The sequence below is a fragment of the Leuresthes tenuis genome, unplaced genomic scaffold (assembly GCF_036924035.1).
Source record: "Leuresthes tenuis unplaced genomic scaffold, fLeuTen1.0.hap1 SCAF_15, whole genome shotgun sequence".
In the NCBI taxonomy this organism is placed as follows: Eukaryota; Metazoa; Chordata; class Actinopteri; order Atheriniformes; family Atherinopsidae; genus Leuresthes; species Leuresthes tenuis.
In genome coordinates this window covers 16,906,748-16,931,896 of record NW_027325369.1, presented here as the reverse complement: position 1 = coordinate 16,931,896, position 25,149 = coordinate 16,906,748, and the positions used below count along the sequence as shown (strand labels likewise).

Genomic DNA, 25,149 nt, shown 5'->3' with positions numbered 1-25,149 from the left:
CACTTGATGAAAATGAAAGCTCCCTCACTGATCCACCTGATTTTTTTTTATCATGGCGGTTAACTCTTGTTTTGGACTCCCAGTGCTCTTTAGTTTCAAATGGATTTCAGGATCAGTTAAAATAAAACATGTAGGCTGCATCTCCAGTTGTCCCAGAACACCTTCCATGTATGTAGATTTTCAACTTTTCACTTAAAGGTCGTATTTTTTCGCACAAATTCAACTTTGAGTCATGAATCAGCTCCATCGGAGCTACAGGTTGAGGATTCTTTATTTTCAGCCGAATCCAAAGAGCGTTTCCTCTTGTAAGAGCAAATATCTGTTTGTGCTCAAGTTATTTAATAGGCGGTACCTTTTGTTTTGCTTTTTCAGTTTAAAATCTCAAGGTATTTGCAGCAGAGCCTCACACACACTGCAGAGAACCATCATATGGGGTGTGCAAAATGTTCAGGGCTGTTTTATAACACATCAGTCAGCTGTTTGTGCGGTTAGATTGCCTATTTAATGAGTTGTTTGAATGTTTTCCAATGCAAATGCAAACAATCTGTCATTCAGCACGACAAAAGAAAATGAAAGCCGCGCTGACTTAATGATGTAATGCACATAAATATGAAAAATCGTTTTTGTTTCAGTGGCTGAAAGAGTGAAACCACCGCTGAGATGTTCACAGTGATGGGAAGTTATTTGAGTCATGCACCTACGTGTGCACAAGCGTGACTGTCACATCACAAGTGTGGTGTGTGGTGTGTGTGTTTGCATTTTAAGTTGTGCTTTCATGTGTGTGCAGTTGGTCATTTGTGGAGGTGAACCCGGATCAGCCACAACATTTCAACCACCTGCCTCGAGTTGTGCTGGATCCCCTCCAGGCTTAATTAGCTCTGGCTCGTTAGGTCACGGTCACAGGATTTCTCGGGTGTCTTGATTTCTGGCTCCTCAGTATTGGCAGCCGATTGTTTCTGATATGTGATTTGGGGCCTCTGTGGATGGATGCTTAATCATTTTGGGGCTTGTAACACTGTACAGGTGGAAGGTGCATGTCAAAGGTTTCCCAGCTGAGCTGAACTGCATTGTAACACACCATGATCAGTCTTATTCTCGACACCTGTCAGTTGTTGTGCTTGATTGATGACAGGCTGTGTGGAGGACGGCAAATCCATGTGAGACAGTATGCTTTTACAATAAAAAGGTATTTCTAGACACTCCGTTTCTGTTGAAAAGCTGATATCACTGTCAGTTTTAGAGTTGCTTATGTGGGACAGTGTTGATCTTCTCCTTTTGCAGTTGATTTACACACAGTAAGGCATAAAACTAACAAGGAAACATGTCTGAGAACAGCTATTCGTCAAGTATGTAAGATTGATAATATTTTGGACGGTCCCAATAAAGTTTAGGTTAAACTAGGAATGCATCTTTTTATTCATGATGTATAATATAAACAGGCTGGTAAATGACCAAACCATTGGCTTTTTTTTTAATCCATTAAACTTCTATAGGAACCAAATGGTGTACAAACCAAAAAAGCACAGAATGGAAACACGAGCTTCGGCCTAATGGATAAGAATAGAGTACATTGATGCATGAATTGAAATGTTTAATTATTACAATTATTCAGTGACATTATTGTACATTTTTTTTCATACCTGTGGCTTTAAATCACTTAAAGAGCTCCCAACCCACTCAGTACTCACCTTAACACTCAAAATAAACCACCTTTTGAGCTTTTTATACCACACACTCACACTGCCTTTAAGTGGAACTACAATAGCAGCCCCGGTCTAGTCTGGTTAAACAGCTGGATAATTGCAGTCATCATAGCAGAGAGGGAGTGTGGGTGTGCTGATGGTGAGTGCGTGTTTGTTCAGTAACTTGCGCTTGTTTTTCAAAGTAGATGAATGGTGAGTGTTCATTCAGTGCTGTGAAAAGAGAATGGGAGAGTGGGGCGGACCAGCCTACAGCTGAGGGCTATAATGGCTTTAAGCCTCTACAATACACTGTTATCATCGTCATGATGTGGTGACGTAGACAAGAATCAGAGAGCCTTTACCGTCCGGAGATGTTTTACTGTTGTTATACTCTATATTACTCTTATTAAATATCATTCAGTCCTTTTTAAGTTAGTTTTTGGAAACAGAAAAGTATGGTGAGACAAGTCACCAGTCAAAGCCTCAACAGTAAATAACTTGTGAGGCAGGAAAGGGCCCGCGAGAATTGTAAATTATTTATGCGTCATTGTCTTTTTAATGGGTAGTGACATTCCTGCTGCTGTCATTTTAATGGCTTCATATATTGCATTAATTTGGTATAATTCAGCATATGATATGAAATGCTTCGCTGGATAACCTTGAAAATTACAGGGCAATTATGTTTAATAACCATGTAAATAAAGAGATTACATCAAATCAGAACAAAATCAAACTTTTAGGCTTTCAATACGATATATCTATATCTCTATAACATCTTCTATCGTGTGCCGGCGCGTGATGTTTCTCTGCATTATCAGAACCACGTTTAGGGAATTTCTCCTTCTCTCATGAAATGTGAAATATTTAGCTCTTTGGATCCTAATTTGCTCAAAAAACATTGTTTTTGTTTTTTGTTCAGCTTTATTGACATTCACAGTACATATTGTTCTTTTTTCCCCCGAAGAAAAACAGCACAAGATAATGATTAGGCATCCATTGCTGTCGGTAATCAACTTGGCTACTATAGCAACAGGACTACAGAGAGAGGACCGCTAATTAGCCCCCATTAAGCTACTCGTGATTTGTAGTCAAACTGGATATAGCCTGCATCCAGGTCTTTTGGTTTCTTTGTACTGTCATTTGATGTCGACAATAAGCACAGAGTTAGATGTGTGAAAGAAGGCAATGTGCTGATAAATGCTGTGAAAATAATCTTCCCACTTTTTGTCTTTCAGAAAACTTTCCCTTTCACCATGTGGCGAAAAACTAACATGGCTTTGCACTAAACTGGAAACAGAGACAAAGGCAACGGGACTAAAACAGATCTACTTCTATCACATGGATAAGGAATGACTCTGTATCCAGTGTTCAAGACAATTCTTCACTAAACGAAACTGTTACAGAGCTGCAGAACATCAGAGAACCCCTTACTTGAAATCGTTCTTGTGAATTTGACCTCACACCCTCAGCATGAGTGGTCTGGCGGGGAAGCTGGACCCTCGCAGGATACAGTGGGGCTCGACATGGAACACGTTTGCGTCCCGTGTCCTGAGGACCAAGCCTGTGGAGTCCATGTTGGACACGGCCATGTCGGGCACCAGCTCACATGGGACCAGACTGGCCCGGGTGTTGTCCACAGTGGACCTCGTGTCACTGGGTGTGGGCAGCTGCGTCGGGACGGGGATGTATGTGGTCTCAGGGCTGGTTGCCAAGGAGATGGCTGGTCCTGGGGTCATTGTGTCCTTCATTATCGCCGCTGTGGCCTCCATACTGTCAGGTGAGACTAGAGCTTATGCACATGTGCAGTGCCTCTAGTTTAAAGCGGTCTTTCCCTGTCTTTCAATCATATTGAACACATAGACTCAAGTGGTTAAGCCTCAGTATAGAGGATACGGCCTTTCCTATCATCATTTAATCAACACGATTTATTTTAATGGCCTTTTAGCGAGCATGCAGTTAATACAAGGGCAAAGACATCCCACAGACAAAGCTATAATTTGAGAGCCACTCAGGGGATCTCTTCGTACAACTCTAATGCTCCTATCAATACTTTTAATTTCAGCCTTTATTTCTTCTGTATGTCCGTATTGTACTGGTCTCCCTATGTGTCCCAAAGGAGTGTGTTACGCAGAGTTTGGCGTGCGCGTGCCTAAGACCACGGGGTCAGCCTACACATACAGCTACGTGACCGTGGGCGAGTGTGTGGCTTTTTTCATTGGCTGGAACTTGATCCTGGAGTACCTGATTGGCACAGCGGCGGGGGCGTCGGCTCTCAGCAGCATGGCGGACTCTCTGGCCAACCACAGCATTAGCAACTTCATGATCTCACACATCGGAACACTCAACGGATTGGGTAAGGGCTTTCAGTTGCACTTCTTGGCTGATTTTGAGTTGTTATGGATTGGAATTGATAGTGATTTTATGTTTTAAGTCTTGTTGTGCATTGCTGGGGCTGAGAGATGCAGTCGCAGTGGTTTTGAGAAGTCAGAGGTGGAAAAGGTTCCTGGAAATATCTGTAGGTAAAGTAACTCAAGTGTTTTAGTCCATTTGTTCAATTTACAGCTTATCAGCCATCAGCTACAGCCATTAGTGTTCTGGTCAAATGTTAATAAAGGTTTTCTTGATCAGCAGAAATAGACATTCACCCAAATGACCTTTGAAGAGATGTTATCTCTCTTTTTTTCACTTCACTTTCATCAAAAGGGCCAAAGTCAGACTCTTGTAGCTGTAGCTTTACAAGGCAAATTCCCCTGAGTTGAATGACAACTGGGCAAATCTGGCAACCCAAAGAAATGTATTGCTGATTCGATCAACTGTATCTTTGCTTTATTTTTGGCGTTTGTGTACAAACACGGCTTGTCCCTCAGAGGCATGAATTACTCAGAGAGGCAAACTGCCATCTCAAAGAAAATATTTAGTATTTCTCTGAAAAACTGGCCGTGCTTTACTCGAATCAGCAGATCCTTCAAATTCACGTAAAAATATTGATGGTGAAATATGAGCACCATCTGGGGAATCATCCAAACCACGCTACAATATTTTTCCTGGAGGCATCCAAACGGCGTTTCACTGCTTATGTTGGAAGTCTCGACTCGAAGAGGAAAGTAAGCGTGGCACTGCCAGCTTAGATTTTTAAGTGACTTATACAACACAGTTTTCCAGGTCATTGCCATGAGGAGGCTCTTTAGGAGTCTGGCGGAATGCTTTAGCTGATGTGTGTGCCATGAGCGTGTCTGTTTGGGTGACACCGCCTTGTCAGATTCTTCCTGTCGGCCGGCGCTGGACTGGATCAGCTCTGCTGTCTGACCTAACGTATCCTAACAACAACAGCCCGTTACAGCTGATCCAGTTTAGCGATGACAAAATGGGGCTGGTGGTCACATGGTGAGGAGCATGTCCAGCTGTTCCAAGTCCTGATGGAAAGTTGATGTTTCCTTTTCCTGCTGGAGGATTTTCCTTCCACACCCAAGGGAAAGTGTGGAATTTAGCTCAAAATATATGTCATTAGTTTCCAAACATACACAGACTGGGCTCTTTTGGAACTAGTGCATTGCTGAGTTGTGTTAAATGGGAATTACTGATAATTTGCTCTGTTTTCGCTGGCTGGCTGGTTGGTTGAACTGCATCTCACTTAAAGAGCCATCATAACACTTGAGTATGAATGGCAGAAATAGTTTTGTTGTTGTGCCAAATATAAATATGTTTCCACTTGCGGCATTGCCAAGGAGGTTAAACTAATTTAGAAACCGTTGATGTTCTGATATAGAAGTAGAGCAGGCCTTTCGGTGGCCTGATAGTTAGCTGTTAAAAAAAGACATCAAAAGGATTTCTGTGTCCATGTTGTACAGATTTGTCTGCTTTTCTTTGCTATATTTGTGGCCTAGACGGACCTTTTTGAATGGCTACCATCGTGTTGTAAAGTTGATTATTTGGATGGTGCACTTGATGTTGAATGTTCTTGGAAAAAACATCAACACAGTCTTTGCGCAAGGCTATTTTTCAGTGTGAACAATGAACTAAATACTCATTATGATAGGTTGATAAATATTAGTTTTAATTTCACACTAAGAGCCACTTAATGACATTGCTTTGTGTCTCTGTGCATGTTTGGGCATGTGTGTGCTTCCTCTCTAGGTAAAGGAGAGCAGTCATACCCCGACCTGTTGGCTCTGCTGATAGCATTGCTGGTCACAGTCATCGTGGCTTTGGGAGTGAAGAACTCTGTTGGTTTCAACAACGTGCTGAACGTCATCAACCTCATTGTGTGGGTTTTCATGATGGTCGCTGGACTGTTCTTTGTCAGCGGAGAGAACTGGGATGAGGGGAGGTTCCTTCCTTTTGGCTGGTCAGGGGTAGGCACACATTCGCACGCACACTCAAGTATGCAAACAGATCAAATGACAGCTGGCTTTATTTCTTTATTTAAGCTGAAATATCTTGTGCCTTTCGTGGGTTGCAGGTGATGCAGGGTGCAGCCACTTGCTTCTACGCCTTCATTGGGTTTGACATTATTGCTACAACAGGAGAGGAGGCCAAGAGTCCCAACACCTCCATCCCCTACGCCATCACCGCCTCGCTCATCACCTGCCTCACTGCCTACGTCTCTGTGAGTTCCCCCTCAGAGATACACATGATGTCCACATGAAGACATTTATTCAGCTTAGAAAGCATCAATGTGTGGTTTGTGCCCATTTGTGAAGACTACACTCCTACAAGTGTATTATATATACAAGTGTCACAGCATAAGCAAACACGCTTCTCATAGTCAGTCTTAATTGTGTTCTGCTGAGGTGCGAAATTGACTGTGGGGAGACAGTTTGTGCTATAATCAGTGTAAAATTAGTATTTCATACAACTATGCTGCGTTTTCAGCTTTTATAAATGCACATATTTAAAGTAGTGCAAGCTCCATGTTTTTTTTTAAAGTTTTTTTTTACCATTCCTCATCTTCACACTGACAGCTTTACTTTTCAGCTCTTATTGACCTACTTGTAATGCAGGCTGACAATGTTGCCCCAAATGTTGAGAGGTTTCAAACAGACAGATGGAAAGATCCTTCCCCTGCACTCCGACTGTGTGGGTGTGTATCTCATCTCTAGTCTTTCGGCATTCAGCTCGCACAGCTCTCAGACTGCCTGATGTGTGCTGGGCGGCTGTTACTTTGGGTGCTGTGTAACAGCAGCCAATCAGAAATGAGGGCTTTTTCAGCATTGCCTAAGGGCAAAGATTGCAGCAGCTTCAAAACAAAACAACTTCTTTTTGAAATCCTTGTCTCGCTCTCATCCATCCTTTCGCATCGAACCTCTGCGGTGCTCCAGAACATTCTTAGTCCTTTTTAACCTTCATATTTCTTTGATCTGTCAGGAATCCTGAAATAGCTTTCCTTTACCCAGGAGTATCTTCTACCTGCCGAAGTTCGATCTCTACACTCACTTTAATCATGATGCTACACTGTGATTTTTCAAAAAATATATATTTTTCTTGGTGATATTAGGTTTCCACTGCACATGAATGACAGAATTACACATTTCCTCATCCAAGATGGCCAAAATGCTCCAAAACTGTCCCTCAGTATTGTCATTGATGGGTTTCCTATGTGCAGCTTCTTTTCATTCAGTCTTTTAACTGGGTATTGGGACAAATTAATTTAAAAGGGCATTAGGGAAGAACCTAACCTTAAATAATGATTGGGGGGAAATATCAGTTGAGGAAGGAAATCACATGAATGGCCCGTTTTAAAAGTAAAAACGCTTTAAATTTATTCTCTCGAGCGTAAACTTTTAATGATTTAGCAATTGTGAATTAGTCATTATAACTTTTGCCTTGCACTGATATCAGCTGTTCTGTTTCAGGCTGTCTTTCCATCAGCCAGTCAGTTCATTAATTTTTTTGTGATTCAGAGTCTAAGGTTACCGTGACGTCACAGAACTGGCTCTTGTTGACAAAACCTTGCCACTCTCAAAAGCCATTTTGCATTCTTGTGTCGATGTATCACCTGGATAACCAACAAAACAGAAGAATCTATTAACTAACTTGTGCCATCCCCCCTCTTCATATCCAGACTGTGGGTCTTCTTCGAGTACACTCTTCATATTGACCTTTGACCTCTGTTGTCATGAATGGTTGACAGCAGTGTTGTTGTAGACCAGAGTAGTTTCTGGCCCATATGTACGGGAAGGTTGTGTCCTGAAAAAACACTCAGAATGGTACTTTACCTTTTAAATCCAAAAGGTCAGGGGTCAGCTTCACTGTGACATCGTAATGTTCTGGCCGTTATTCAACACCATAACTCAGGAACAAAACTGAGGTGGGTGTCAATTGTAACTTTTCTGGCTGACCGATGCATTCAAGTGCGAGATGGTAATTCTTGTTTGTTTAGTTAGTTTGTTAAATGTTAGCTATTCATTTATAATAACTATTTTTATTTTATTTTACAGGTCTAGTAACAAGGCACAATTTGGTTGTTGTAATGTTTTTTTTTTATATAGCTATAAATGCAGTAATGAACCCAACATTTCCAGAACATATTCAAATGTTTTTGCCAGCTGTGTCTTCAATTGCCCCTTTATTATTGTCAGAAAGGCTAAACGGATCAAAATTTTAAGTAGACATTTGTTATCAGGCGGACGGATCATCCTGAGGTGGAACATGCAATGAAGGCGTGAAATACAAAAAGTGTGTACAGTTTTGTGCAGGATTTCCTGTAGATAGTATTATCCCCATTTACTGGTTCACACATATCCTGAACCAGCCCGAGTTTGACTTAAATGAAGGGCAACATTTTCCCAAGGTGCAAGGTCATCTCTCGATTTACCTTTTTATGTAGTGTTAGTCTTTTTTTTCAATCATTCTTCCATCTTTGTGAAAAATTCATGCACATCCATCCCTTTTGCAGCCAAGCGCTTGTGACAGATGGCCCTGCATGATTTCACACGTCAGACATGAGATAGAAAGAAAAAGAACCATGACTAATGAGCATTAGCATGTAATGGGATATGCAGAGAGCTGAACACAGTTTTCTTGCTGCTACGAGAATGTAGTTCTCACATTAGTACCTAAAACCTCAATGTTTATGCAGTTATAGCTTCAAATTGTGGCTATTTTTTCAGTCTAGTCTTCTTCAGTGTCCACGTTCATGATGAAATCAGCAATCTGAGTAATAACCCACACTTTGCTTGTGTCTTCAATCCAGGTTTCTGTGATATTGACGCTGATGGTACCGTACAATGAGATTGATGAAGATGCCCCACTAATGGAGATGTTTGCCATGCATGGCTGTTTGTTCGCTAAGTATATTGTGGCAGTTGGATCTATAGCCGGACTGACTGTATCCCTCCTGGGATCCCTGTTCCCCATGCCCAGGGTCATCTATGCCATGGCAGGGGACGGCCTGCTGTTTAAGTTAGTTGTTGTTATTTTTCACGTCACTATAAATCACCTATAGTATGCATCCGGGTTTCAGACTGCCGATTTTGTGTGCATAGGTTCCTGGCGCATGTGTCCTCATACACGGAGACCCCTGTTGTGGCCTGTGTGGTGTCAGGCTTTCTTGCTGCCATGCTGTCCCTGCTGGTCAGCCTCAGAGACCTCATAGAGATGATGTCCATAGGAACCCTGCTGGCTTATACCTTGGTGAGTGGTGGATAATGTAGGTGGATACTGTTGGTACTGATCCAACATCCATTCAAAGTGCGTTTGGTGTTGAGGAGTCAAGTGTTTCTGTTTAGGAATGAGACAAACTGCCCTCTCTCTTGCTCTGCAGGTGAGCCTCTGTGTACTTCTCTTACGTTACCAACCTGAGGGCGACATCCATGGCTTTGTCAACTTCCTCTCGGAGGAGCAGAATAACAAGAGAAAAGAGGGCGTTCTGGCTGAGTGCGAGAAAGAGGTGTGCTCTCCAACCAGCGAAGCTGATGAGTACGGAGGTCTGCCCACTAACACGTGCGGTGCCAAAAACTTGCCCTCGCTGGGTGACAACGAGATGCTGATTGGCAAACCAGATAAAAATGCGTACACTGCCAGCCACCCTAACTACGGCACAGTGGATATGACCACAGGTATCGAAGCAGAGGAGTCGGAGGGTGGGATGTCCCGACGGCTGAAGAAACTGATTGGGCCCCGCTACTATACCCTGAGGATTCGACTCGGCCTCCCAGGGAAAATGGACAGGCCAACTCAAGCCACCGGGAAAACTGTCACTGTGTGTGTGCTGCTGCTCTTCATCTTCAACTTCGTTTTCTGCTCCTTCATAATTTTTGGTGAGAACAAGTCAATAACATGTAGCTCCAGTTTGCAGTATGAAGCAAACAGACGTTCATTGTTTCCCTCTCTTTTCTCTTAGGAGCGAGCAGTATTGGGGAGGGTCGTTGGTGGGCATTGCTGCTGTTAATCGTATTCATCATCATCCACGCCCTACTGATCGTCATCATCCTCCAGCAGCCAGAGAACCCTAAGCGGCTGCCCTACATGGCACCCTGTGTGCCATTTGTACCTGCCTCCGCCATGCTGGTCAACATCTACCTCATGCTTAAACTGTCTGCAATCACATGGATACGGTTTTCAATCTGGTGCCTTGTGGGTAAGAGACCACTTTCCCTAACGATCTGTTTTGCGTGACAGGTTATCTGTTGACATATTTTAAAGTCAGGATATAAACTCTACAATCCAGGACAGATTAGAACTGATGATGTTTTGAAATGAAACAATATCTCAGCTCAGCAATTTAGAAAACTGGAGTGATTTGTTGAATTTCTCTTAAAAAAGGCTCCCTGTGCCAATAAGTTAGTGTGTGTCTGGCTTTCTGGTTTCTTTTGGCAGAATAAGGTCTAATTTACTAATTTTTGTTTTTCCCTCACTTGTATGTGTCTGTACATTTGCATTTTTCTTACCATTAAAGGAAAATTCTGTGATTTTCTCACAGTGTGATTCATTTGTCCCATCATATGACACAACAACAGCTTAACAATTGCCACTGAGTTTCCATTTGAGGTCCTTCATCCTGCTGGGCAGTTTCTTCCTGCACAAAGGAAAAAGAAAACAATTTGCCCTGATTATTTTAATACTGTGTAACAATTACGGTGCCAATTTTTAACGCATTTAAAGATGACAGTCTTTGAACTTGTATGATTTTAAATGCAAGCCTCCAAAATCATGGCAGAAGCTGTAACATGGCACTTGCATAGAATATAATGAATCTGCAGTGGTTCATGGTGAGCTAACATTGATAACTTGTTTTTCAACAGCTGACTGTGTTGAAATGATTAACACATCGCCTGTGTTTTTCACACATCAAACGAAAGATGCTGCACCAAAGGCTCCACTTTTACCACTGTCCCATCTGTATGAAAAAGATTGAACAATGAAGTCTGGAGCTGAAGAGCATGCCTGAATAATGAACATCATTCATAAACGTTAAACTTTTTAAATTTTTTTCCCATCTCAAGTGGGCATAAACAAAGGAATCGCCGTAGAGCTTTTTATTTATTCATTATGTATAGCTTTATCAGCCTATTCGTTTGAATTAATGCTACTTTGTGTGCTATATTTAGTGAACTCTAAATGCTTGTTGCAAACTGGGCTGAGTCTGACTTTTAGGAGGAGCTGATTAGCGTTGACTTTTGAATTCACTGCTGGCTCCGTTGTCATGGTAATCATTTTGGTGAGCTGTACAGCTAAAAAAAAAATCTGTTTCCTGGATTATCTATAAGGGTGTGTAATGAAGTAAAATATGTGGTAAGAAAGAAGCAATTCGGCATAATGAGATACGCATGTTAAACACAAGTACAGAACCAAGTGCTTCAAGGCTGACTTGTCACGAGCTCAAAACTATATTTAGCCTTTAATGTTCACCCAAGCGAGAGATTACTACAAGGGTTGTCTTATGATCTCAAAGAGGTCAAACTACTTTTGCATCACCATTTCCCCTAAACCTGATTTTTTTTTATGTACAATCTGTGGAGCTTTATATAAGAGGATTATGTCTTTTGCTCACACTCTGTATCTCTGTATCACTTGGTTTGCGTATGTGTTTATTGATTCATGTGTGTCTCTTTAGGTGTGCTCATCTACTTCGGCTATGGCATGTGGAACAGCACGCTGGAGATCACAGCCAGAGAAAACGAGGTACACGCCTCCACATACCAGCGCTACGATCAAGGAGTGGACGAAGGCTTCTGCGGCTTCGACGACGATTTCTACCCGCCTACCACTGACACCTGGGGTGCACCTGAGGGGGGATCAGGGCCAACTTGTCCCCCGAAGGCAAAACCTGAAAGTGGCGGGATGCCATCGAAAGGTGGAGGCGGAACCGCCGCTAACAATGGCCTTGCGGAGGAGGATCCGATGGATTTCTGAAGGGACTGACTTTGTGTTACCCTGAATGTACTGCCTTGTCTGCTGCCTGGGGAAAGGGAGGGGAAGAGTGTGTGAGTGCATGAATGGTAGTGAGCGTACGCTTGTGTGTGTGTGTGTGTGCATGCCTGCATGTGTGTGTTTTTGTTTGTGTAACTAACCCTTGGGCTAGATTGTTTCTGGGCAGTGGAACAGCTTGACTTCTTACCTTATTTGACCAAGCTTAGCACGCCGCTCCCACACAAATGCGGACACCAAGGCCACGGGTGTCTTGACACATTCACTTGTTATTCACTCACTAAAGTTGACATCCCACACAAGGAAAGGCCAGTTAGAAAAGTGCAAACGAAGCAGGAGATAAGATATAATGTGGATCACCGCGCTGTGTAACAAGTGACATTGTGTGCGGAGCAACTTTTTAACTGTAGACAAGGATTATGGGACACAGGAGAGAGGAGGGTGATGAGACAGAGCAGATGAATCAGCACCTCTCTTCCCGTTTCAGCACAGATAGACAGGAAAGTTGGATGACAGCATGCCAAGTCTAAATGACTTCCTTTGCCCGTTCCAGTCTGACTTTCTCTGCAATCTTTCTCAAAAAAAAAAAAAAAAACACATTAAAAACAGCAGAACACATTCTCTTCAAACTTTTTTGAAAACTAAAAAATTCTATCTCTATCTAAACATCTAGCCCAAGGGACTTAGAAGTGGACGTGGAAAAGGGTGTTGATGTTTTCTGTGACAAATAGTACTTGGACTTTGCTTGCAATAGTGCCTTCATCTACTGTGTGTAAGTTTCTGGTTCGGTCTTTTTTCTACTTTCCTTTTGCCTGTGTATGTGTGGGGTTCTACTGTATGTGCACTCAAACTCCACCTTTACATTGATTCTTATGTACGCGTGCGTGTGTGTGTGTGTGTGTATAAAGTGGGTTCTTCAGATCTTTTTATGTGTAGGTATTCTCTTCTTGTTTTGTTGTCCCAGCTGCCCCCAGCATGCGCCTCAAAATCAATTCACCTGCGACAAAGCATCTCGTGGTGCAATGTAACACATGCTCATCGGTGTACCTAAAAAGATTAGTGAGTGGACGGAATAACAGGAGGAGAGAACAGGTTCCTTGCAGACAACCTGGAGGATTTATCAAGATGAATGCTATCATTTCTTTCTGCGGTCTGTTCTGTGTTCTTTTCACTCAGTTGATGAGGTTCTTGCTCTTGGCCAGGACTTTGGAAGGAATTTTAATTCATTCAAGAAAGTGGAATTTGTTTAAAGTGGATATCATTTTCATGGAAGAAAGAAATATTGGAAATCTAATCTCTCCTCTTCAATTTTCTCCCTGTCTCCACTCCCCTTTTTGCTTTTTTCGCGCTTCCTCTCCACAAGCTTCCACCACCTCTTTGCTCTTCCAACCCAACTCTTCCTTCATCAGTTTCCCATCTCACTTTGTCCTTTATATCAACTTCCTCGTTGATAGGCAGTTACCATTATGAGTCACAAGTTTTAGACCCAGGATCGGTTTTCATTTTGTATTTGTAACGCCGACCCGCCGGTCCATTTGCTAATGTGTCCCTTCAGCATGTGTGCGATCTCTCCTCTGATTTGTCTCCAGAGCATTTATTTCTCTCCCTGTGCTTCCACTCCAACCCCGGCCCAAGCTGGTTCCCGTGAACCTCCCCTTTCCCCTAGTTTTCAGTTTTAATGCATGCGCTGATGTTTCACAGTCTACAAATCACGTGATGGTTTTTTTTTGCGTACACCAAATAGCATACCTTCAAGTCTTTATGTTGAGGGTGGGGGATGCTCCTTCAATAGCTTCTGGTGCTGCTGTCTGCCCTGATTGTCGCCCCTCTACCTTTCCCCTGTGCCCCCTGTTGCTGCATCAGTCCCTTTCAGGGAAGCCTTATTTGTCTAATGCACTAAACCTAAGGATGCCACGCTAACCCCCACCACCCACCCAATCTCTTCTCCTCCCACAACCATCCTCTCGAGAAAAAAAAGAAAAGACCAAAAAGAAAAAATTGTTTATTGAACTGATGGTGATATTGGAGCTTGTCAAGGATATGAGTGGCTGTCAAATCTGTATGACTGTTTTGCCAGAACTGGAGCACCCATAAAACACTAACAAGGGGCCGTTGCTGAGGCTAAAAAGTTCCAATTAAAAACCCTTTTCTTTCAGTTTATAGTTATTTTATATATATATTTTTTTTTTTTACAAGGAATGACAAACTCCAGAAACAGAATTTACAGCTGAGATTAATTAAATTTCCACAATGTTGTAGTTGTCCGCCAGATACTGGTGAATATATGAGTTATAATGAAAACATATCACATTAAAAACATTTGATTATTGAACTTGATTTTATAGCGTCTTTTAAGGTCTCAACCCCCCCCCAGCCCATCTTTTCTCGAAAATAGAGTTTATATTTCAAAGGGGGAGAATATCACAGGATGCTCACTTCAGGACAAACAACTCAGTCAACTTCAATAACCACCTGCTACAACAACGTTTCAAGCCGTGAACACAGATATCATAGGAACGGATACTTTGGAAACAGCTGGCCCTGAAAATGATCTGCAGGTTCTGCAGACTCAGTGTTCTGGCATGTGTCTTGAAATATTTGCTAATTATATGTTATGCACATCCAAATATACAATGTCTAATATTTTGTTCTATTCAGCTAAAACGTCTCGCTGGCCCAGTATCATCTTCTAACTCAGCCGAAAGATCCGACCGCTTTGCTGTCATAGCTCATCCAAAACAACCTTGCCTCTGACACTGGACTGGATTTACTTACTATGTTTTGTGCTCTGTGTGTATGACTAAAGACTGCATGTATAGTGCAGGTGTGTGTGTTTTAATGTGTGTGTGTGGTCTACGCCTGCACCTCGATGTGACCGTCTGGTGAATGTGTTGCATGCCGTCATGCACGAGGCCCAGACTCTAAATGTTGTACTTGCATGTGGTGACTGAGTGTAACAGGTTAAAACAGACGCTAAACCAAACCAAATGTCGGCTTAGTTCTTATAACAGGGGGCCTTGGTTTCTGTGCTCTGGAAGGAGGACAGCTGTTGTAAAAAAATATTACTTTCCAGAACTCCTCTGTGTATTTGTTGCAAACTTACGCAGCTTTTTATTTTTTATTTAAACCCCAATTTTTCTGCCTCTTTACAGGATGATATTTTTTAATATAACATGATTTTTGTGAGATTAAAAAACAAACATTTTTTATTCATTCATTTAAGTTGTAATCACATGTATTACTCGCTGGTCTCCTCACCCAGGTATGGGAACCAGGGCTCCATTTGACAGGACCATGTAGCAAACACTCTCATGTGGACAGTGATTCCTCTCACGGTCTCCCTACAGTAACACCTACAGTATGCCTACTTCCTGTATATCCATCTTCTGAACCACCATCTCTGAAAGCCAAAGTCCACAATCTTTCTTTACTTTTCAAGTACAGGAGGCTGTAGTTTCTTCATATGAGCACTTACGATGCAACAGAGCTAACAGTTTTTTTCTTGAGATGGTTTATGGTTAATGGGTTTTGACAGTTGTCCTTTTATCAGAGTAACTTAAGCCAACAGTACAATGATGATGAATTCTACCCGCTACTATTTGCTAGTATTCTATTCAAATTTCAAAGTATTATTCTTATCTCTGTTGACTACATTAGATGCATTTGTCCTGCTCTGACATGATGTGGTGAAAAGTAAAGCACTAAAGGGGAAATAGTATTTTTCTACAGCTGTTTCCCATCCACAGGCCCTCCTCTGGTGGGCGTGCTCTGCTGAGCTTGGTGAAGTTATCAATCTTCACTTGGTGAGCTATTGTTTAATCACAAGAAGGCCTGGGAGAAACTGCTGAAAATATATTTTTAACAAATGTAGTCTCTCTAGAAAGACGAAGCTCATTTATAAGACGTAATACTTTCCTAGGAAGGGTTTTGAAAGGGTTGTTATAGAAGGTTTAGGAGTACCACAGAAAAAAAAAATATTTTATTACAATTCTGTGAAAGGTAAACCACAACTATAATTGAATATTGTCACTATTGCTTTTGAAGTCAGCTACTATTTGTTTACTTTTGTCCCGAAGACAGCGTGCCATGTTCCTGATGTGCTCTGTGTTCGCTGTGGCCAAGTGTCCAGTCGGTGTGCGTTGGACGTGTTGAGATCAGCTTCTCTCGCAACAACTAGATATTCCTTTTTTCTCTTCTGTATATTTTTGGCACAAAGCTGTATAATATTGTTGTTTTGTATGTTGACTTTTTAAAAGTTTCTTCCATATGTGTGTTTTTTTTGTTGCTCCTGGGTGTTTTTTTTGCTGAGTTGTTGATATTGCTTCCATGCAACAATGAAAGTTATTTATTGCAAATACCAAACAGCGGCTCACTCATTTGTTCATTTAAGATGAATGTGCGCACACACACACACCCACACACACACACACACAGATGCTTATACAGTTATGTGATTGTGTTATGTTTGTTTGTGAGTTTGGATGTAATATTGTGGGTAATATTTTTTGATTCTTCAGATGTTGTGCATGTTTTTCCAAAATATGGCAAAAAGAAAAAAAGACTTTTGGGTCTGTTTTTGCCTAATGAACTAAAATTGTATCCAAAATCCCTCGTTAAGCTCTTAATCAATCAATCAATCAATCAATCAATCAATCAAATAGCAGACAGTTTGTCCTGCAATTTCACTCTGTTTTATCTTTATGGCAATAGTTCAACATCCTGAAAAGAATGCACATTTATAGATCATTGGTTGGGTCGTTCAAATATCGACAGAATTGTTTCTCTTGCAAAGCTTAGCATAACAACAGACCCATAACTCAATCTGGAAATGCAAGGCCTCACCCCATTTAAAGTAAATGAGAAGTGAAACCGTTGCTGCTTGAAATGCACATGTATGACTCGTCCCCAACTGGTTTTATGGGTGCGTGAGACATGCAGGACTCCCTGCACTTTTGAACCTAAACAGAGGGTGTCACTACAGAGGAAATTAAACTGCTACACTCCAGGGATAGCATTAGAAGGAGTTCTGCAGAAAGCAGACTAAGCAGACACAAACATAACTATACAGTTTCAATTTCTCTGCTTTACTTTAAAGCAGTATTTGATGCTCTTGTAGTATTTTCAATAATCAACCCTTCTTGGGTTTTGATGGCTTGTTGAGACACCCAAAGGGACAATCCTGCTGCTCACCTCCTGTTTTTCAAACATGCCACTCAGGTAATGCGTGACAGGCTCCAGTAATTGGGAAGTGCGCAGCCTGCCAAAAATGACACCAAAGCACCCAGCGGGCGAGGTCAACTTTGGTACGTGCCGCAATAAACTTTGGAACTCGATCTGGGGTCTTCACTTTGACTCTCTTTTCACTGGGAATCTCTCTGCATTGCTCTGAAATTATTGTTATGATTTCTTTCTCGTTCTCTCTCTGTCCCTTTTCTTTTCTTTTTTTTTTTTTTTACAGCGGAAGGGAAAAAGTTCATGGCTAATGTCCGAGTGGTGCTGAAGGATTCTGGGTAAAAAGAAAAAAGGACACACCGTTTACAGAGGATACTCTAAAACAGAATGTTAGATATTTAATCTGAAAATAACTGCTCTAAAAGATTGAACATCAGAGAGAATAGATCATAGTGTGTAAAAGATTGTAAGAAGATTGTCCTTTAATGGTCTATTAAGTCAACTTGAAGTAGAGCATATCAAAGCACTCCGAGTCTCGTTCATCAATACAGGACAGCTTGTTTGCTTACTGTCCTTCCACATGGCCTCCTGTGGGCTGGATGGATCTGTGCCTGGAACAGCATCACATTTCAGGGAATACACACACACACTGCCATGATTACACACTCTGGCGTGCCAGGAAATTACATGAAAAGTGACAACAATACATGAAAAAATGTAGAGATCAGTACGCCCACTCGATGATTGCATATTTGTGTCCGTTTGATGATAAGCTGAGGACATAAGTTAGCACATACTGTCTTCAAAGTGTAATATCTGTGGTGTTACTCAGTGACCTTGATATGGGCAAAGGAGCGCAGACACAGTCTCCCTTTGGGGGAGGGTTGGTTGACATATCTGTGCTTTTTTTTCACTCCAGATCACCGAGGCAAATTAAATTACGACCCATTATGTTCTCCTCAGTTTTCATCTTAGATTCACATTAACGTAGCTGCACACTCTGTAAAACAGTCACTCCTTGTCACTGATCTTTCATAGTACTGACTGCAATTCATCTCAAATGCGCAGCTTTTATTTTCTGTGATTGTAGAATAATTTCCGCTGAGACAGAAGCAGCAAAATGATCTGAGAGATGAGCACATCTTACCAAAAAGTTGCATTTGAGACTCAAGCAGTCTTATTTAAATTGTCTTTATTGTTGAAAATGAAACAGTAGAGTGTATGTGAAACAATAAATATCCATAGCTGACACACTGCTTTTTGTTCATGTCTGAGCCAGAAATATCAGGTCCCCTCAGCTCTGTGTTACAGTATAGGCCTTTAAAAAGAAGCTCATTTACATAATGCTGATTTTAGTGCAGACTAGTAAAATATGCTTTTAGCTACAGGCATTTTTTAAAAGCTACTCTATGTTTGGAGGTTTGACTAATAGAAATGTATAATGCCACATGCTTTTCCACACATATTAATCATTTAAAACTAAAACAGAAGTTAATAGAAAAACACCAAATGTAACTAAAGAGATGAACATTGTACTCGTTAAATGTTGTACTGTACAATAAGTTATTGCAGTGCAAATGCAGAGACTATAGCACAGAATGTAACACTGCTGGATGAAGCTTTCTTGTCAAATCAATGCTCCCTTCATGATACCGCCATCCTGTTGAGGCTTAGCAAAGCAATGCTATATTATTTGAATAAAGTCTATCAACTCAAGAGTTGCACAATGCTGTTAGAGAGAAATCAATGCACATAAACAATATGAACACATTTTGAGTTCCAAGTATAATACTGTCATCCCTGCTTTAATCAAAACAATACATTGTGGTGTTTTTTTGGTTTGAAAAAAAAAATCATCCTCATCTAAAGCACAAGAACAAGTAACAAGATTGATTTATCTTTTAGGTACATGATAGAAAAATAGCAGTGACATAGAATATCTCGGTAAACAAGGCTTCTGTTCAGGCAACTGCTCAGAAGACTGTACAATTATGTAAAAGTGGGGTGAGTCCATACCACACCCAACATGAGGATGCTGGGAGAAGTCTTTGTTTTCTTTGTCGGAAAATTAGGGGACCATATGTATGTGTGGTCATTCAAGATAATCCAAGATGAATGAAGAGTGCCAATGTGTCTCTTTCTCCTCCAGTCCAGATTGTATTGTAAATTGATTGTATTGAATATGAATATAAGCAATTGTTTGCTTTTCTGCATATGTCTCTATACACAAAGCACCGTCCCCCTACACAGCCACGTAGGATTAAAAATCTTTCCATTCTCAGACGTGGGCGCTTTTGGCATGATTGGTGGAAGAGGCGGCTGGCTGGTTGCCACCTCCCTGTTTGGAGTAGTAAAAATGGTTGTTGTCCTGGTGGGAGCGAGAGGAGGAGGACTCTGATGAGCAGGTGAGGATGGAGCCTCCGAGCAGGCAGAATATAGTGCCTACCCATCCAGTGTAGAGGGAGAAGCCAAATGACATGAGGCCATGCTCCTGGTGGGAGCCAATGGGAAACCAAATGGTAGACACCATGCCACACAATGCTAAGGAGAAAAGAAACAGAAAAAACTGTTGAGTTGGGAATCAAAATGGTGCTGATTATCACAATAAGCATCCTAATGTGCCACATAGTATTCAAGAACTGTGGCTACATCTGAGTGCGTGGATAAATGCCTCTACCTAAATTACTGGCAAAGCTCATATAAAGAGGAGGAGTGGTGGCCCACAATGTCAGCATGATATGATGCAACATTTCCCCCATTTGTTCAGTATGAACAAGCAAGGTGAGCAACATAATGAGGGGTAAGAAAGCTAAAACATGCCCAGTGCTTTATAAATCGGATACCAAAAGCTCCTGAAAAAGCAGCAGTGAATGACACGTTGCTAAAAGTTGAATATGGCAATGTAATATTGCACAGCTGAATATAAAACATGCACATATGCATATTGCAACAGCTCAGTATCCATGGAGGGAACAGTACAAAATGAAACAAGGGATGCAAATTGGCACAGATAAATCCTGTCTATACACACACGGACTGCTTAATCTTTATATTCAAACAGCTGGAATAACATGCAGCAATGGTTGTAATTAAAATGTTGCAGCATGTAAGTGCAAAGTATGGATGACCGTGAGCAATACTAACTAAATACTACTGGATAAATTATATGCTGGAATGAGTAGATAGAGGACAGATGCACCTAATCATTGCAGTCTCACTTCAGTAGTTTCCTTCTTTCTTTCTTTTTTTTCAGAACACATAATTTGGTCCTTTGTTTTCTTGATGTAATGTTGTAGCAGTTTTACAATAAAAATGGGAAGATGTTTAAAGATATACTAAAATTGGGCTTTGCCTATGATTTGCATCCATATTTGCAACTTCTACAAAAACACTTATATGGAGGCAAGAGAAAGTGGCCAGTGACATTTAGCTTTTATTATGACTCTATATCTTTGTGCTGTGGACAAACATTGCCATTCAACACATTAAGATTGGATAGACCTAAATCTGAACTACAACTACTTTTTGTAATGGTGTCTCTTAATATCTGGACTTTCCATGAGTACCTAAAATCACCAGAGGCAGGTTAATACACTAACAGTGAGGCTCTACAGAAAAAGCTACAATAATAAAGTCTTCCTTGATTAATAAGTATTTCAAAAAGCCAACAACTGTTGTTGATAATGGAGCAATATAGATGTAAAATGTATTGTCATGAAAAACAAAAGGGTCATGGAAAAGTAAAATTGTATGAAAACAGGTGTTTCAACTTATTTTCAGAGAAGCAGGTGGTGGAAAATACTACAGCAAAAGCCAAATATTTATAATCACAGCAAAGCTCGGTGTGGGAATTCCCATGTGATTCAGGACAAAGGCAGGGTGTGGATGAGAGTAGGTGGATAAGAGGAATGTGATGAGCTTCGAGAGGAAGGGTTCAGTGGAACAGGAACATTAGTGCGTGAGCGTGAATGTGTGCATATGCGTCCACCCTTGGGAGAAAGAAAGTCACATTCAACATCCTCTGCTCTCTGCAGCTTGCAAGCATTTGTGTAGAGGTTAAAATAGATCAAAATGGAAAGTTTAGGGGGAAACTTTGTTTACATGTCAGCGTCACACACTTCGTGTCCCGCTCTGATTTACATTAGTCTAACCACAGCATTTCATGTTGCAAAGTAAAAAATGAACTTATGTCTCTTACAAACTATAAGCATGAGTACTCCTCCCACGATGGCGCGTTTGTTCTTGGAGCTCTGGGGTTCGTTTCCAAGGTTAATGCAGGGCATGGACATGAGGAGCATTCCCACCGCTGGTAGACCCAAGATAGATCCTGTGATCATCAGGGCACGGGTTGTCTGGATGTAGGCTGCAGAAACAAGAGAGGAAAAGAAAAAGAAAAGACATCCATCATGTAGCTGTGTTAGTTGTGGGTAACGTCTGGCACGATGAGCTAAATACCAATGAAAATAAGTCAGTGGAAGAGTTATGAAAACTGATTAGTGATTTCAAAAGAGCATGGTTGGATTTTAAAATAGAGGAGGTAAAAGTAACTATGAGAAAGAGAGAATTCTGAGAGAATAGAAAAACCGAAGAAAAGAAAAGAAAAAAAACATTGAGCTTGAGTGTCTGGAAACAGGACAGTGTCTACCTGGCAGGTCAAGGATCTGAGTTAGGGACACGCAGTGGTAGAGTGCTGTAGAGATGACACAGTCCGCCCAGGGTCCCTTGGCTCCCAGCTCATCCATTTTTTTGCAGGTGTTCAACCCATATTTACACATTGTCACCCAGTCATTTGTAGATGTAGCTATCACGATGCCCAGCCAGCCGAGAAAGCTGAGGAGAAAACCGCTCAGCTGTAGACAAGAGTTGGCCATCGTACAAAGTGTGCGTGAAGACCACTTGACCCGAGATCAGAAACAGAAAATCTAAAACTATACCTGAGTGGAAACACAGACACAATAAAAAAAATTTGGAGAAATAAATTCTAGAGCTGGAATTCCACCAAATAAGTTAATCCAGTATAAAGTTTATTTTCCCAGTCCAATTCAGTAATTCCATCCAAGGAGCTACATCGAGCACTTCAAAAGAATGAAGCTTTTACACCATCATCTGCTTTATAAGGAGGCGTTCAGAAAGGAGAGAAAAAAAGGCGAAAACCTTTAACCAATCAGAGGCATGCAGACAAAAAAAAAAAACAAGGAAAAGAGGAAAAGAGGAAAAAAGTAAAGGTTCTGTGTGGGTGAGTGGAGGTGGTGCACCCTTAGTTTTTAGTGGCGCACTGACCCTGCCCTGCATGGTAGAGGTTGGGATTCAAAATATCTAACAAGAGATCTGCTGCCATCTACTGGTCACAGTGTATGTCTTCATTTTTTCAAGTGTCAAACAATTACATTACATTATTTCCACTTCAACATCCTGCTTTCCCCCTTTTCAACTGCAAACATTTTCAATACAGTATCACTGACGTTAAATACAAAAAAATGAAAAAAAGGAAGTGAATATATAAGAAAAAGTCCTTTCAATACATTATATGTACATTGTTTTTCAATTGCCATCTATGTTAATGTATGAACAGCATCAAAGTCGATCAAAGAGAGCGTATCTACTTTTTCAACTGTAATTGGTCTAATAGATAGAATTCTAACTCTACATACTAGAAAAAGATGAGATGCAGCGTGTTAGGAAGAAGGTAACCATCAGTAATGATCTAAAAAAAATAAAACTTTGCTACCTATGAATCTGGGACGGGTTATGAGATCATTTCCAAATAATACAGAGTCCATCCTTCTACAGTGAGAAAGATTATTAAAACATTGAAGACAGTTTCTAATCTTCCCAAGAGTGAACGTCGCAGGACATTCACCCCGAGGTCAGGCTGTGTCATGTTCAGTGGAACTGCAAAACCCAAGAGCTGCTGTATGTGTCATCCTCTACAGGCCTCAGTCAGCATGTTGAATGTTAAAGTTCATGACAGTATGATTTGAAAAAAACTGAACAAGTACGGCTCGTTTGGAAGACATGCCAGAGGAAGTCTTATTCTCTCTAAAAGGAACAAGACAGCATAGCTTAGGTTTGCAAAAAATGTAACTGAATGAACCCTAAGACTTCTGGAACAATGTCTTTTGATCAGATGACACCCAAGCGAGGGCGTTTGGCAGACAAGCACGAAAACCTCATTTAGCAAAAAAAGAAACTCAGCATATCATCACAAACACTTCAAACCACCTGGCAAGCACAGCAGAGGAGGGGTGATGATTTTGATTTGGTTCGCAGCCACAGGACCAACCATGAACCCTTCTGCATACCAAAGTATTCTAGAGTCAAATATGAGACCACCGGTGTGACAGATAAAGCTTGGCTGAGACTGGGTCATGCAACACGTCAGAGATCCCAGACGCTTTTAAAGAGGAGACGGCTGAAATTGCTCCATAAAGATGTGAAGCCGATAATGTCATTCAGAAAAAAAAATCTAATTGCTGCTAAAGATGGTTCTACAACCTATAGAATGATGTGTATTTAGTTTTTCCACACACTGCCTCTGCACGTTGCCACATTCAAATTTTGCATTTCCAAAATATTTTTATCATACAATTCCCACTTTAGAATTGTAAGAGGATGTACTTGTTTTTTTTTTGTTGTTGTTGTTTTGCCGCTCTGAGGAAACCTGTGATGCCGATTTGGGTCCAAATCTGAAGAATCAGAACTGATTAAACCAAAAAGCAAACCAAAACATTTTTTTTTTGTTCTCATGTTTTTTAGATTTTAATCTCTCATTGTCAGCGGCAAAAGGGGAAAATGTTTGTCACGTGACAATGCCACAAACACGCTCAAAAGTTCGTTTTCATCACCAGAGCCGGGCCCTTTCAGATGTGAATAACAGTCCGTTTAAAGCCTAATCAACTTCCAGCTGTCAGACTCTTTTTTTCCGCTTGAAGTAGCCTGTTGGTCATTTGGCTTGTTAAGTTGTGCTGACATTTTCCGAGATGGATGAGGCTCTCACGAGAGACTGAACTTCATACACTCACCGAAACGCTGTAACCGACCACATCAAGGACAGCAAGGACATAATTCCACTGCTTCCAGTTCAGCCTTTGCTGGTGAGAAATAGTTTAGTTTCATGTAGACAAATCATGCTACTGTTTCTGGGCTTGAATGAACCAGATACGTCACCTTCGATTATGTAAAATAATTCGGTTCAGTTTGTTTGCTTTTGACGTAGGATGCTTCATTTTTGCGAGAGAAAAAAATAAGAAAGAGAGTAAAATAAAACTATATGTATCTTTTTTTTTCCTATGGCTACATGGTTTCAGGCTACGCTGTGATGACAAGTCAGCACCTTGAGCAGTGCTCAGACACTGCTTTATTGTTCAATTCATCAGCAGGGGGAGACATAGCACAGCAGTGGTCCATAATTGACATTCAGGCGTTGTAGGACATATTGTTTCATTCCTCCCATCCTTGCTGGATGGAGTCAAGTAAGTCCTCCATCACTCACATCAGCAGCATAGCAATCAGTTTGAGAGGAAAACAGAGACCGTCTGAGGTGAGATGCCTGAATGTTTGGAGGCCTGCAAGGTCACAAACCAGCCACAATTTTTCCTTCCATGCTTTGCCCTGTGCTCTTTTGTCCTTTTTGGTTATGTACTGGTTTACAAAAATAGTTTGAGATGAGATTCCTGATCTCAAGAAAAACCTGGCAATTTTTTTGAATGTAAGCTTATTTCTAACAACTTTGAGGCTGTGCATGGTAGGAACTGCCTGTTTCCTTACCTCATCATCAAGATGTAACATAGGCTTGGATTTCACTGTAATGTGGTGCCATTGAGCGGGAAAAAAAACAAGGAATAGGAAAACTTCACAACATCAGTGTGACAAAGTGCAGCAGAAAAACCTCAGTTACAGGCCTGCGTTTCTGCAGTAATGGCACTGT

General features: G+C 41.2%; 2 protein-coding genes across 2 annotated transcripts in view; one reads left to right on the top strand and one right to left on the bottom strand.

Moving 5' to 3' along the window:
- The window catches only part of slc7a14a (solute carrier family 7 member 14a), a 41,218-nt gene extending 24,806 nt beyond the window's left edge, over positions 1-16,412 (top strand). Inside the window, exons 2-10 of the mRNA XM_072364988.1 lie at positions 2,918-3,459; positions 3,799-4,035; positions 5,817-6,034; positions 6,142-6,288; positions 8,875-9,083; positions 9,167-9,314; positions 9,445-9,940; positions 10,024-10,260; positions 11,737-16,412. Coding sequence (XP_072221089.1) covers positions 3,153-3,459; positions 3,799-4,035; positions 5,817-6,034; positions 6,142-6,288; positions 8,875-9,083; positions 9,167-9,314; positions 9,445-9,940; positions 10,024-10,260; positions 11,737-12,035 — 2,298 coding nt within the window. The 5' untranslated portion in view covers positions 2,918-3,152 and the 3' untranslated portion in view covers positions 12,036-16,412. The remainder of the gene's footprint in view (positions 1-2,917; positions 3,460-3,798; positions 4,036-5,816; positions 6,035-6,141; positions 6,289-8,874; positions 9,084-9,166; positions 9,315-9,444; positions 9,941-10,023; positions 10,261-11,736) is intronic.
- A 1,985-nt stretch (positions 16,413-18,397) lies between these two features.
- cldn11a (claudin 11a) lies at positions 18,398-22,333 on the bottom strand. The gene is made up of 3 exons (XM_072365896.1): positions 21,868-22,333; positions 21,421-21,585; positions 18,398-19,763 (listed from the first exon to the last, which is right to left on the bottom strand). Exons 1-3 carry the CDS (start codon positions 22,091-22,093, stop codon positions 19,501-19,503), a joined length of 654 nt encoding a protein of 217 aa, XP_072221997.1. The 5' UTR covers positions 22,094-22,333; the 3' UTR covers positions 18,398-19,500.
- Between the last annotated feature and the right edge of the window lie 2,816 nt (positions 22,334-25,149).